General features: G+C 52.9%; 3 protein-coding genes across 4 annotated transcripts; all 3 read left to right on the forward strand.

The window, feature by feature from the left end:
• Positions 1–320: 320 nt before the first annotated feature.
• pomt1 (protein-O-mannosyltransferase 1) lies at positions 321–4,776 on the forward strand. Of its 2 annotated transcripts, XM_078789355.1 has the most exons (20): positions 321–664; positions 847–967; positions 1,058–1,164; positions 1,276–1,326; positions 1,633–1,779; positions 1,873–1,981; positions 2,042–2,101; positions 2,192–2,285; positions 2,360–2,515; positions 2,592–2,722; positions 2,784–2,879; positions 2,971–3,063; positions 3,130–3,226; positions 3,294–3,386; positions 3,484–3,604; positions 3,674–3,771; positions 3,848–3,961; positions 4,035–4,161; positions 4,285–4,462; positions 4,554–4,776. In XM_078789355.1, the coding sequence occupies exons 2-20, from the start codon at positions 855–857 to the stop codon at positions 4,726–4,728; spliced, it is 2,160 nt and encodes a 719-aa protein (XP_078645481.1). In that variant the 5' UTR covers positions 321–664; positions 847–854; the 3' UTR covers positions 4,729–4,776. The 2 variants fall into 2 exon arrangements, with proteins under 2 accessions (XP_078645481.1, XP_078645482.1); XM_078789356.1 differs by lacking the exons at positions 321–664; positions 1,633–1,779; positions 1,873–1,981 and having other exon boundaries at positions 917–967; positions 1,058–1,326; positions 1,982–2,101.
• Positions 4,777–5,060: 284 nt separating this feature from the next.
• snapc4 (small nuclear RNA activating complex, polypeptide 4) lies at positions 5,061–11,584 on the forward strand. The gene is made up of 20 exons (XM_058071505.2): positions 5,061–5,824; positions 5,902–5,942; positions 6,107–6,200; positions 6,283–6,314; positions 6,396–6,512; positions 6,604–6,744; positions 6,816–6,900; positions 6,976–7,057; positions 7,128–7,229; positions 7,298–7,370; positions 7,438–7,602; positions 7,676–7,826; positions 7,891–7,997; positions 8,067–8,161; positions 8,227–8,321; positions 8,436–8,539; positions 9,126–10,325; positions 10,390–10,939; positions 11,041–11,282; positions 11,354–11,584. Exons 1-20 carry the CDS (start codon positions 5,719–5,721, stop codon positions 11,444–11,446), a joined length of 3,675 nt encoding a protein of 1,224 aa, XP_057927488.2. The 5' UTR covers positions 5,061–5,718; the 3' UTR covers positions 11,447–11,584.
• Positions 11,585–11,644: 60 nt separating this feature from the next.
• On the forward strand, positions 11,645–13,768 carry LOC131127815 (kazal-type serine protease inhibitor domain-containing protein 1-like). The gene is made up of 5 exons (XM_058070071.2): positions 11,645–11,742; positions 11,820–12,858; positions 12,929–13,092; positions 13,168–13,315; positions 13,380–13,768. The coding sequence occupies exons 2-5, from the start codon at positions 12,372–12,374 to the stop codon at positions 13,463–13,465; spliced, it is 885 nt and encodes a 294-aa protein (XP_057926054.2). The 5' UTR covers positions 11,645–11,742; positions 11,820–12,371; the 3' UTR covers positions 13,466–13,768.
• Positions 13,769–14,014: the final 246 nt, after the last annotated feature.

Consider the following 14,014-nt stretch of genomic DNA (forward strand, 5'->3'; position numbering starts at 1 on the left):
TTCGGTTTAAATAATATTTGAATCAGCGTGGCACCCCCTGCCGAACCTAAGCCAGTTGTGCCAACCCACCTCTGAAATCAAAATTAGGTCCGTGTCTGTCTGTGTTAGCAATGACGAGCTAGCAGTGATACAAACATTTCCTGTTGTTTTTGCTATGACACCGGACCTGCCCAGGTCACGTGTTCTTTCAGGAAGACGTGCTTTTAAGGTCAATTTATAATTATTCTTAGAATTAACTTAGTGTCGACTCTTTTTCTATTAGACTTGTCAGCTGAAATGTTGGTCAAATAAACTTCTATAACTTGATGGATTTTAATCGTGAAAGGTTGTTAAGACAATAGTAATTAACGTAAGTTACTAAACGATGTAATAAAATGACTATTGTGTACGGCTGGGACGAAAAAGTCAATCTACAAATCAATCAAACCAAACCTCAGCTCAGGCAGTGCTGTTTCCATAGCAACAGGCTGCCTAGCTGATCAGCGATCGACAAGCAGCACTAATCGTCAGGGAAACATCGCTCACACGCTAACGGCTAACGGGGGAGACGGCGTCCCCCGGTGTCCCCCGGCGTCCCCCGGTGTCCGAGGCTATACTACCTCCAGGATGGTCCGACTGAGCCATCCGAACTACCTGAGCCACTTGACGGACCCGCTGTGACGAGGTGAGCGTTAGCATGGGGAGCTAGCATCAATGCTAGCCTGGGTGGCTAACGCTAAAGGCTACCAACTAAATGCTTAACATGCACTCCGGTGTGCAAATGAGTGTAATCTAAACTTTTGTCGTTTTAAGTTACGTTATACACTATTTAAAGTAAATAATGACCAAATGTTGAAACAATAACAGTGGACAAGATGGTGCAGCTTCCCCTGGTGGTGACTGCTCGTGTGGACCTGGGTCTGCTGCTACTCTCCCTGCTCGCCTTCTGGACCCGACTCGGCCTCCTCGGCTACCCGAATGCTGTGGTGTGCGTATTGCTTGTTTCCTAATAGATGCTCGTATGGATTAACTTAGGTCTCAACTGCGTGTGTGTGTGTGTGTGTGTGTGTGTGTGTAGGTTTGACGAGGTCTACTATGGACAGTTTGTGTCTCTCTACATGAAGAGAATCTTCTTCATTGATGACAGCGGACCAGCACTGGGTCACATGATTCTGGCCTTCGGTGGTTGGTTACCATGACAACCATGCAACACATGTCTACAGTTTGACCACTGCTCTTTTTGCAATCATCAGTCGTGTGTGTGTGTGTGTGTGTGTGTGTGGTGTGTGCTTGCAGCATACTTGGGAGGATTTGATGGAAATTTCATGTGGAACAGAATTGGAGCAGGTAGATTTCATTTTTACCATTGCACAGTCTACACTACATTGTTGCCATGTTTGTTTTGTGTCAAGGAGTATCCCTGCGGTCTGAGTATGTTTGTTTTGTGTCAAGGAGTATCCCTGCGGTCTGAGTATGTTTGTTTTGTGTCAAGGAGTATCCCTGCGGTCTGAGTATGTTTGTTTTGTGTCAAGGAGTATCCCTGCGGTCTGAGTATGTTTGTTTTGTGTCAAGGAGTATCCCTGCGGTCTGAGTATGTTTGTTTTGTGTCAAGGAGTATCCCTGCGGTCTGAGTATGTTTGTTTTGTGTCCCAGAGTATCCCTGCAGTGTGAGCGTGTGGAGTCTGCGCCTGTTCCCGGCAGTGTGCGGTGCATTGTGTGTTCCTTTGGGATATTGTGTGCTCGTGGAGTTGGGCTTCTCTCACGTGTCAGCGCTGGGCGCGTCATTGCTGCTGTTATTGGGTATGAAAACGCACACGCGTGCACACACGTGCACACACGTGTCCACCAAGACGAAGCGGGGATTGTGACGTGAAGGTGCTTTGTTGCGTGCAGACAACGGTCTGATCGTTCAATCGCGCTTCATGTTGCTGGAGTCTGTGGTCATCTTCTTCATCATGTTGGCCTTCTTCTCCTACCTGCGCTTCCACAACGCCCCCACCAGGTGAGCCTGACCTCTGACCCCGCTGGGAGGCCGTGTTGTGACCTGTGTTGTCGCTGGCAGCTCGTCCGTCAGGTACTGTTGGCTCCTCCTCTCTGGAACCTCCTGCTCTGCTGCTGTCGGGTCAGGAACACACACACACACATGCTGTATATGTACTGTATATGTACTGCATATGTACTGCATATATACTGTATATGTGTGTGTATTCAGGGTGAAGTATATGGGTGTGTTCTCCTACCTGCTGCTTGTGGGCGTGGCCTCTTTGCACACCTGGAAGCTGATTGGAGACAGGACTGTGAGCGCTGTGAGTGTACACGTCCACACTAAGAATCACACACGCACCAATGTGACCTTTCACCCTGCTCTGCGTGTGTGTAGCTGTGTGTGTTTGTCCAGTGTGTGTGTCGTGGTGTGTGTCTGTGTGTGGTCCCTGTTCTGCTCTATGTCTTCTGGTTCTACGTCCACCTGAGTCTTCTACACCGCAGTGGACCACATGACCAATTGATGAGCCCCGCCTTCCAGGCCAGCCTGGAGGTACACACACACACACACACACACACACACACAGCAGTTGATGGATTGATTGATTGATTGATTGACACATGGGCAGGGCGGGCTCTCCCGGATCACGCGGGGTCAACCTCTGGAGGTTGCTTATGGCAGTCAGGTGACTCTGAGAAGCTCCGCCTCCCAGCCCATCCCCTGCTGGCTCCACTCTCACAAAGCCAACTATCCAATCAGGTGCGGGCGTCTGGCCTGACAGCCAATCAGGTGACGTGTCAGTGACCGTGCCTTCCTCCAGGTACGAGAGTGGGCGGGGCAGCTCTCACCAGCAGCAGGTCACGTGTTACCCCTTCAAAGACGTCAACAACTGGTGGATCGTCAAAAACCCGGACAGGTAGCGGGTGTGGTCGGTAGCGGGTGTGGTCGGGCGGGGCGGGCTCGGGGGGGGCGTGTTCTCATTCTGGCCTCTTCCCTGTGTGTCTCAGAGCGGACCTGGTGGCGGCCAGTCCTCCCCGTGCGGTCCGTCACGGCGACATCGTCCAGCTGTTCCATGGGATGACCTCGCGGTTCCTCAACAGGTAATCACGTGACCTTTTTGTGTGACTCCGCCTCCAGGGTGACCTTAACTTCTGTGTGTGCGACAGTCACGACGTGGCGGCGCCCGTGAGCCCCCACGCCCAGGAAGTGTCCGGGTACATCGACTTCAACGTCTCCATGCCGGCCCAGAACCTGTGGAGGGTGGTTAGTCACATGACCTTGTCTTCTCCTGGACAGGAAGTCCATCTTGTGACGGCCGTGTCTCTTTCAGGATATCGTCAACAGGGAGGCGGAGTCTGAGGTTTGGAAGACCATCCTGTCAGAAGTTCGACTGGTCCACGTCAACACCTCTGCTGTCCTGAAGGTGCTTACAGGAAGTGGTGGAACAAGTCACTTCCTGTGATGGATGCTCAGCTGTGTGTGTGTGTGTGTGTGTGTGTGTGTGTGTGTGCGTGCGTCAGCTGAGTGGCACGTCGCTTCCAGACTGGGGTTTCCGTCAGATGGAGGTGGTCGCAGAGAAGATGCTGAAAGGTCCCAGCAGTAGTGTGACGTGGACGGTGGAGGAGCATCGATATGGAACCAGTAGGATCCTTAGATAGGGTCTCCATCTGCAAGGAACCGGCCAACCTTCTCTGCTCTTATGGCGTGCAGGTGAGGAGCAGAAGGACAGGGAGGTGGAGCTTCATTCTCCCACCCACATTGACGTGGACAGGAAGATCTCCTTCTGGGCCAAGTTTGTGGAGGTGCAGGTGTGTTGGCGTCCAATCAGAGTGTGGCGTGATGGAAAGGCTGGACGTTGAAGGCGGTGTTGTGATGTCGCTACAGTGGAGGATGCTGATGGTGAAACAGGAGGACTCTGAGCACAAATATAGCTCCACCCCTTTGGAGTGGATCACCATGGAAACCAACATTGCATACTGGCTGCATCCCTCCACCAATGTGAGACACACACACACACGTACTTGTACGCGGGTCCATGTCAGCCATTCCTTGTTGGCGTGCTGTGTGCCAGGCTCAGATCCATCTGATTGGTAATCCGGTATCGTGGGGCGTGGCCAACCTCAGCTTGCTGGCCTATCACTTGCTGGCAGCCGTCTACCTGCTGAGGAGGAGGCGGGGCATCAGAGACATACCTGATGGTAAACACGCCAACGTCAACACACAACATGTCCATGCAGGCTAAACACTGTGTGTGTGTGTGTGTGTGTGTGTGTGTGTGTGTGTGTGTGTGTGCGCGTGTGTGCGTGCACGTGCGTGTGTAGCTGCGTGGGAGAGGTTTGTGTCATTAGGTCAGGTGTGTGTTGGCGGCTGGTTGGTCAACTTTGTTCCGTTTGTGTTGATGGACAAGAGCCTCTTCCTCTACCATTACCTGCCCGCTCTGGTCTTCCTGCACCTGCTGAGCGCCGCCCTGCTGGAGCACACGCACACACACCTGCTCAGGTACGTCCGTCATCTCCATGTCCCGCTAGGGTCGTCTGCTTCATAGAACTCATGCAAGTGTGTGGTCATGTGATCACCACTGACTTTTCAGCAAGGACACGCATCGCCGCGTGTTGTGCGCGTGTGCATGCGCGGCCTTGGCGTGCGTCCTCCTCTGCTATTACCTCTTCCGCCCTTTGACCTTTGGGAGTCCCGAGCTGTCGGCCAATCAGCTGCGTGCGCTGAAGTGGAGAAACTCCTGGGACATTCTTTACCGTCGGCGCTAGACTCCTCAATCAATCTTTTAGCAGACAATAAAGTTTTTCTTCTCGTGACATTGTTGTTATTTCTTATCGCCTTTTGAAATATGGTACTTTTTCTGAATCACCTCTTGTTAGCTGTAGGCTATAATCATGACTGTATAATAAATAATATCATTATCACAGTTCAAAGATTGTTGCAAATGGAAGATGTCAAATGTAGTAATTTTTCCGGCTGAAAATTGGTTATGGGGCCCAAACCATGCTGGACGATGAAGGACATACACAAGCGTGTATTCATACTGATTGGGCGTAAGAATGCCAATGGGTGTGTTACAAGCGTTATTTCCACAATGCCTGACACTTGATTTCATGCATGACCATGTACATTGGTAGCTGAGTGAAACTGTTCAACTGAAATACTGTGTATTGTAACGTTCTATCATGCATTTACTTTTTGGTGGAACATTGTCTTTCTTACGGTTGCTGTTGCAAGGGGACTGTTTATTGCGGCACTCCTTAGGGAGGCGCATATGGCCCCTACTATAAGAGTGTGTATGGCTAGGAAACCCGGCAATTGAGAGCAAAAAAACATATGAACATAACCCGCTATTGTTTGATATTTAAAAAAATCTTTATGACATAATTTGGCGTCAATTGAAGGTGTTGTTTAATTTTCTATATATCCGGAAGTAGGTTTCGATCTGACCGGAAGTGAAGAGGGGGAAGATAATGGAGGGCGGACTGTTCGCATTTGTTTCGTCTTTCTGAGTCTTTGGGCGAACCTCTGTTATTTGGGTGTGGTGGTTGACGGTACATCTTGTGAAATTAGCGAACTCTGTCCGCTCTCCTCTGCTCGTCGGCTGGGTAATAATATGCCTCAGACCGCAGCAAACACCACAGCAGGTGTCCGAGGTTCCTTTTCCCGCCCAATGCCCGCCCTTGTCGGCTAAATGTCGATTGTGTTTTTCTGCTTTCTGGAACATTCCACATCTGCCGGATTGCGTGGGTGTAGTCATGAACCTCAGCGAGCAGAGAGACAGGATCCGGCAGCAAGTGGAAGACTTGGAAAGAAGTCTGTGTGCCACCGAGACGGAGCTGGATCTTCTGAGCAGCGACACAGGTTTAGTTGTGTTTATTTCCTTCCTCGTAGGTGCTGAATAACAATAAGACGATGTGACGTGCTGTGTGTTTGACTAGATGACCAGTCTAATGGGGACTCTGACGAGGAGGCGGGCCAGGTATCGAACACTCACCTGCTAGCATGTTCTCTTACCATGGTTACCAACATGGTCACCTACATCTCCGTCCTCGTCATTTCACCTTCACATTGCAACTTTCATTTGGAGAGAAGACACAATAAACGTATGTGTGAATGTGCGTGCGTGTGCGTGTGCGTGCACAGGAGACTTCAGGTTTGCTGGCTCAGAGAGACAAGATCCAAAGTGAGATCCAGAACCTGGAGAACTTTCTGGGACCGCACAGTTCTGTTGTGTCAGGTACCTGCTGTCTGTCCACGTGGACACGCCCTCTTCCTGTCATGTGACCTTGTGATCAGCTCTGTGTGTGTGTGTGTGTTAGATGATGAGAGCAGCAGCAGCAGTGACAGTGAGGTGAGTTCTCCGTGTTCCCTACACGTGTCCTGCAACTGCTAACTGTGTGTGTGTGTGTGTGTGTGTGTGTGTGTGTGTCAGCTGGGCCTGTCCCCGTCAGTGGACTTGTGTCTTCAGATGAACTTGGTGTACCAGCAGGTCCTTCAGGAGAAGCTCCAGCAGTTGGATATGCTCATGACACACAACCTGAGACAACAGGTCACGGCACACACAGCAATCTCTACACAAGACACAAATAACGCACCACTGGTCCAACATTGTGTGTGTGTGTGTGTGTGTGTGTGTGCAGAAGGACATTTTGTCTCAGTTGTCTGGACCAATGAGGGAGACTTCAAGAGAAGAACCCGCCTCCTCGTCGTACCCCAAACCCACGACTTTGTTCCTGGGCCACTTCCTGAAACCGTACTTCAAGGACAAACTGACGGGACTGGTGAGGTCCACGTGTCCTTCACCGCCGGGTGTGGTGTCCACCAATCAGACGCCTAGTCTGTCTCTGCTCAGGGTCCTCCCGCCAACCAGGAGACACAGGAGAAGATGGTGAAGATGAAGGGTTGCCTGGACTACAACAAGATTAAAGTCAAACGATGTGAGGACCACCATGATGACGACAACATCTTCATGTCCTCTGTGTGTCCTCTGAGTGTCCTGTGCGTGTCTTCAGGGGGGAGTTGGCAGAAGGCGTTGTTGATCGACGCCGTGTCCCGAGACAGTCTGAGGAGACTCATCCAGCCTAAACTCTCCAGGTCTTCTTCTTCTCTTCTTGTCCAGCTGCTGTCCTCTTGTCTGTGGTCACCTTCTCCTGGTGTGTCTCAGGGTGGACTACCTAAGCCAGAAGTTGTCCTCTGCAGACGAGTCCAGTGGACATCAGCTCAGATCGACCATTGAAAGTCTGGAGAAGGAAATTGAATCCCTCAGGTGTGTGTGCACGTGTGTGTGTGTGCACGTATGCATTGAAGGCTCACTGGTGCGCTGTGATTGGTCAGAGCAAAGAAGGCAAAGGATCTGATTGGTGAACAGTTTGAGGACCACGACTGGCAGAAGATCGCCAACATTGACGTGAGTGTCAGTGACAGCTGTCGCCGAAGGTTGTCTACCCACGTTGAGACGCTCCTCTCCCGCCCAGTTTGAAGGGCTGAGGGAGGCGGAGGACATTTGTCTCTTCTGGCAGAACTTCCTTCACCCGTCCGTCAACAAGAGCCGCTGGAGCGCGGAGGAAGTGCAGAAGCTGAAGGAGATCAGTAGGAGACACGAGGAAAGACACTGGGACCTCATTGCTGCGGAGCTGGGGGTAAGGACGGGGGCAGGGGTGTTGGTGCTGGTGGTAGTCCACATGTTCTCACGGTGTCTTGTGGGTCCACCAGACGGGTCGGACTGCCTTCATGTGCCTTCAGACCTTCCAGAGGTTCATATCGGACTCTTTGAAGCGCCGGACGTGGACCGAGAGTGAAGACCAGAAGTTACGGGAGCTGGTGGACAAGATGAGGATCGGGAACTTCATCCCATACACGCAGAGTAAGGATGAGCCAGGTGGACGTGTCCCACGTGCGTTGGTGACATGCCTCTTCCTGTCCCTCAGTCAGTTACTTCATGGAGGGCAGGGACACACCCCAGCTCATCTACAGGTGGTGTCAGGTTCTGGACCCCAGTCTGAAGAAAGGACCCTGGTCCAAGGAGGAAGACCAGGTCAGATGACTTGGAGGGGCCAAGCACACGCTGATGTTCCTTCCTGAAACTTCTGTAACTCCGTTACAGATGCTCCTGCGAGCCGTCGCACGTCACGGAGAGAAAAGCTGGTGGAAGATCCGCTTGGAGGTTCCTGGACGCACTGACAGCGCCTGCAGAGACCGGTGATGTAGACCAGGACCAAGATGTTACTAGGGACTTGATGGATTAACCTTGTGTGTGTGTGCAGGTACAAAGACTGTCTGAAGGAGGGAACCAAGAAAGGTACTTTTGATGACGAGGAGCTGGAACTCCTGAAGAAGCTGGTGGACAAACATGGAGTTGGTGAGTCAGCATCCTGCTCCAAACAAGTAGTCTTCTTACTCGGCATCTTGCACCTCTATGCGTTTATTAGCATGTTGGCCCGTGCGGCTAACACTTCCTGTATGTTTGTGTCAGGTCGCTGGGCCAAGATTGCTGCAGAAGTTCCAAACAGGAACGATGCTCAGTGTATGAGAGCCTGGAAGACCATTAGGAGACGCCTGGAAGCATCTTCTACACAAGTACACACACACACACACACACACACACACACCACCCGTCTTTTTAGCCTTAACTGTATTATTATAGACTTTAGTTTTATATTCCAAGTACAAAATAGTCATAACAGGACATCAACTAGTTCATTACCATTCTAATATAAGATAGCTGATTACAACGATAACTAAGAGTCACAATGTAACTAAGTAACAGTGTAACTAAGAGTCAAACTAACTAAGTAACTGTAACTAAGCGTACCAACGTAACTAAGAGTCACAGTTTAGCTAGGTAACAGTGTAACTAATAGTCACAATGTAACTAAGACTACCAGTGTAACTAAGAGCCACAATGTAACTAACACTTAAACTGAGAGTACCGATGTAACTGAGTAACAGTGTAACTAAGAATACCAGTGTAACTAAGTAACAATGTAACTAACACTTAAACTGAGAGTACCGATGTAACTAATAGTCACAGTGTAACTAAGAATACCAGTGTAACTAAGAGCCACAATGTAACTAACACTTAAACTGAGAGTACCGATGTAACTGAGTAACAGTGTAACTAAGAATACCAGTGTAACTAAGTAACAATGTAACTCGTCACCAGCGAAGGAGAAGTTCAGAAGCACCTAAGAGGAAGAGGAGGACACCTCTGCTGAGTGTGAAAGTGAAGAAGAAGAAGAAGGAGGAGGAGGAGAGCAGCGATGAGGAGGAGGAGGAGGAGGAGGCGGTGGTTAAGTACATGGAGAGTGATGATGAGGAGGAGGAGAGGGAGGAGCCAGCGGCAGGGGATGGTGATGAAGAGGAGCAAGAGGATTACCGTTTGCTTCCCATGAGCAGGTGGATCCCTGATAAGGAGAACCAGGTGGGGAATCTTCCCAGCTGGCGTCCGGTCACGCTGCCGTCCTCGTCAGACCCCTCCCACCCCCAGCAGCCCGTCCGCTCCACCGTGTTGGGAAAGTCGGGATGGTCGGTGGAGGTGGGCCCACCCCCCCAAGTCCTGCAGTGGGAGGAGCGACACGGTGGCGGCGTCATGATGATGCTGTCACATGACCAGCTGTACGCGCAGCTGAGTCGCCAGGCGGCGGATAAGCGCAATAAGCGTCACCCCCGCCGAGTGACGGAAACGTCCCTGGACTACCAGCTGCAGGCGGCCGTCTCGCCGTGGATTGGGAATCTGCTGATCCCGAACCCGGGTGGAGCCACCTTGGCCGACGCCCTCGGAGAGTGTGGCGGGAAGAACAGAGTGAGCTCCACCCCCATCTTCCTGCTCCTCCTCCACGCCATGAGCATGGACACCACGGGCTGCAAGAAGGTCATCGAGCGGCGAAAGGACAAGTTGTTGCTGGTGGACACGCCCCCTCTGCCGCCAGCGCCGCTAAAGAGCCCCAAGACGGTGGCGGGAATGCTTCAGCGCCGTCAGGCCACAAAGAACCGCCCACCAGATGTCAACCGGCCACCACTACTACTACTGCGACCGGCTCCGCCCACTCGCCTCCCGTATCCCAGCATGCCTTCCCTCTGCCTGCTACCCACCCCCTCCCTGGCCACGCCCACTTCACTTACCCTTCAGCTCATCTCCCCACCACCACCGCCCCTCCCTTCTTCCGTCACGGCCAATCAGGAAGCAGGCAGGGCCAAGAATGACTACACCTACACTGTCATTGCTTCTCACCCCACCCCCATAGACACCCCCACAGGCAAGAAGCGAGGGCGGGAGGAGGAGTGTGTGGGCGGAGCTTCCACAGCCACCACCCGTAAAGGGAAACGAATCCGGAATTTAAGTCAGAAGGCCATCGAATCAGAGGTAAGCTTTTTCATCTGCCCCGCCCCTTCATTTGGGGCGTTTCCCTTAATTGACATGTTTGCAGGCTTCAGCCAACCAGAAGAGGAGGAGCTCTCCAAAGTTTCTGCCCGAAGAGGGCGGAGTCAAGCAGGTTCCGAGCCCAAAGGTGTCATCATGGGCCCCACGTGGGGCGGTCCAGATGGTGCAAGCTCCGCCTCCAGGTCAACTTTTCATCAGGCCAAGTGTGCTTCTAAGTCCCCTCCCCCCACGTTTCGTCCTCCAGCCAGTCTGTGGCTCCGCCCCCTCAATGTCTCCCAGACTGCCTCAAAGCGTCAGCCCGCCCACACAGAAGGAAGACCTGACCTTTGACCCCTCCCTCATCTTCCCGGAGTCTCCAGCGGAAGTACGCGATTGGCTGAGTGGAAGGGGGGGTGTGGTTGTACCCGAACTGGGCGTGGCTCTGCCCTACCTCCCGCCCTTTGTCAGCAGTCTGAGCATGCTCGGTGTGCTCCTGCACGGCAAGGCCTCGCTCGCCAGGACCACCAGACGGCTGCTGAGCTGCCACAGCCCCCGGCCTCAGGCCACGCCCCAAGGCACACCCCCACGCCCGGCCGATTCCACCTCTGATGAAGCAGGTGCGTACGCCCTCACGCACGCCCTCACGCACACCCTCACGCACGCCCTCACGCACGCCCTCACGCACGCACACGCTCACTCGTGTTGTGCTGCACGTCAGGCGCCTCTGTGGTCGCTGATGAGGAGGCGGAGCTTCTGTTGGCGGCCCGTCAGCTGGTGAAGGAGCGCTTTGCAGAAAACCCCGCCTACCAGATGCTGAAGGCCCGCTTCCTGTCATGCTTCACCCTGCCGGCCCTCCTCGCGGCCCTGCCCCCAGTCGCCCCGCCCTCTGCCTGCCAGGACGATGAAGAGGATAAAGAGGACGAGGTGAAGGTCATGACCAAAAGAAGGGAGAGAGTTGCGGTGAGTACCGGCGGCCATTTTGAGGCGGTAAAGGTCACGTGGGTCTGAGTGTAAATGTTGGTGTCACCCAGGGATCCAGATTGTTGCCTCGTGACGGCGCCGGAGATCCAGCCAATCACTTCACAGGAATCAACGCCCAGCCCCGCCCCAGCGAGACCCAATGATTTCTCTTTTATTAGCTTTTATTATTGATGGTGTGTGTGCTTGTTCAGATGTGGATAATGTCCCTGAATGCATCGCCACTCAACACCTTTCATTAGTTCTACCCTTTCACAATAAAGTTGAATATTTCATGATCCCATGATCTCTATTTATATAACTTTCTTTCTTTCTTTCGCCTTTTTCCTTCCGGGTCGCCGCAGCGGATCCTTTTTACTGATTTTGGCTTCTGGATGCCCTTCCTGACGAATACCGATGGTGTTTACTATTGGGGATTCGAACCTGAGGCTTCCGCTCCAAAGTATGAATACAAGTTTAATGGTTGACCTGTGATTCCTACTGCTTGATGAAGTTGGATGGTGTGATAACGTTTGACAGAACAGCAGCAGGCGTGGCAGCAAAGTGGAAGGAGGAAGGCAGGCTGGTGGTTGCGTCCCAGCAGAGCACCGCAAACCTCCCATTTGGGATCTATTTGGGGACTCGGACATTCCAGCCACCTTGCGGGAGGTCGTGAGGCTTCTCTGGGTGGACAGCATTCCTTCTTCCCGTTGACAACTTTTCCAGGTGTTTTTTCCGCCTGATGAGAGAAGCAGCTGCCCGGTGGGGGAGGTGGGGAATGGGGGGGGGGGGGTGTAACATGATTTTCATTTCTTTCAAGCCAACACTTTCAAGGTTTGTTTGCTTCTTTCGATATGAAGATACGCTCCAAATTCCACTTCCGCCAGAGCTTTTACTTGTTCGACCTCCACCGGAAGTGCGCGTGTCGCCGTGCAGCTTGACACGAGTCGTCGGCAGCAGCGCGAGCGGCTCAGATGTTTGAACGTTGAAAGTTTCGGTCGAACCCGACGAAGCAAAATAACTTTTGGCCTTTCTTCCGTCTTCCTTCTGGTCTTTGTTTTGTTTATTTGGCATTGGAGTTTCGCCTTGACAATGTCTCTGCCGACGGAGCTGCTTCTGCTGGTCTTGGGTCTCTGTCCGAACCTGCACCCGTGTCGGCCTCTCGGCAACCAACTGCCCGGCCTGGCGACAAACGGGACAGACGTGGCGGCGGACTGCGGGCCGTGCCAAGCGGACCTGTGTCCGGAGACCCGCGGCTGCCGAGCCGGACTGGTTCTGGACCCGTGTGGCTGCTGTGAAGAGTGCGGCAACCTGGAGGGTCAGGCCTGCGACCCGGGAAACCGCAATGTGTTGTTTGGGCTCTGCGGGACCGGACTGCGGTGCCAAGCGGACACCCGTGCCGCGGGACCAGAGGAGGAGGAGGAGGAGGAGGAGGAGGAAGAGCAGGTGTGCGTGTGCGAGGAGCGCGAGCCCGTGTGCGGAAGTGACGGCGTGACGTATGCTAACATGTGCCACTTCAGAGAGGCCGCCTTCTCCACGCCTCAACTTCACACCCAAGGGGCGGGGCCCTGCCGGACAGGTAGGTCACGTGATTGTCTGCGGGTGACCTGATGGGCAGGCGAATAACACCCCTCCCTGCCCCCCAAAAGTTCCGGTCATCAAGGTGGGTCCTCAGAGTCAGGTGAACGGCACCGGCAGCAGTCTGGTGTTCCTGTGCGAGGTCTTCGCCTTCCCCATGGCGTCCGTTGAGTGGAGGAAGGACGGCCGGGACGACGTCGTCCTGCCAGGGGACGACCCCCACATCTCCGTCCAGGTGCGCTTGAAGCTAACTCCCCTCAAACCTTAGCCTAGCTTAGCAGGAACCTTTCACTTCCTGTCTGTCTTCCAGTCCAGGGGCGGTCCTCTCAGGTTTGAGCTCTCCAGTTGGCTCCAGATTGAAGGGGCGGAACCGCAAGACTCAGGGACCTATCGCTGCATCGCCCGCAACAGCCTCGGCTCCGCCTCGGCCTCCGCAGTGCTGGGCGTGTTGCGAGCAGGTGAGACGTAACTGGCGATTGGTCACATGGTGTCTTCTGATTGGTCGCGTGTGTCGCCCATCAGAGGAGCTGGCGTCCTACTTGGCGAATCACGTGGGCGTCATCAAACAGCTGAATGATGCCACAGACTACGACGGCGACTTCTACTGACGTCACTTCCTGCCAAGACTCGACCTTGACCCACGCAGCCAAAGGTCACCTTTTCTTTTTATGACCAAAGACACACTAGACGTATTTCATAATCATATTTCACTATAGAAATACAGTATATAGAGCTACCTACGAGTCAATAAAGGAACAATAAACCAACACCCGATTGGTCGTCTTTAAAGAGGCGGGGCTTCTGCCCCCATGTCAGCTAAGCTAAGCTAAGGTTTTATTTAGAGAACCTGGTCAGATGTCATGGCCTCTATCGTCTTATGGAATCCATATTGAGCCTGCCAACTGATTGGATCGCCGATGTAGGAACGTCTCGTAGATCAGCAGGATAAACGCATCTAGAGACACTTTCCATCTGGCTGAGGAATACTGCAATATGAAGGTTTTCTATTGTAGTTCTATTTGTAGTTCCATGTCCAGCCAAATATTGAAGGGAGGATTGGATGGGGATACCAGACGCTGTAGGAATAGTCCAGTCCTTCATAGGCAGGATCTCACTCTTATTAAATGAACTTTTAGTCCAGAGGCCTTTGGGAACTT

The sequence above is a fragment of the Doryrhamphus excisus genome, linkage group LG3 (genome assembly GCF_037039965.1).
Source record: "Doryrhamphus excisus strain RoL-2023G ecotype Guam linkage group LG3, RoL_Dexc_Guam_v1.1, whole genome shotgun sequence".
Lineage (NCBI taxonomy): Eukaryota > Metazoa > Chordata > Actinopteri > Syngnathiformes > Syngnathidae > Doryrhamphus > Doryrhamphus excisus.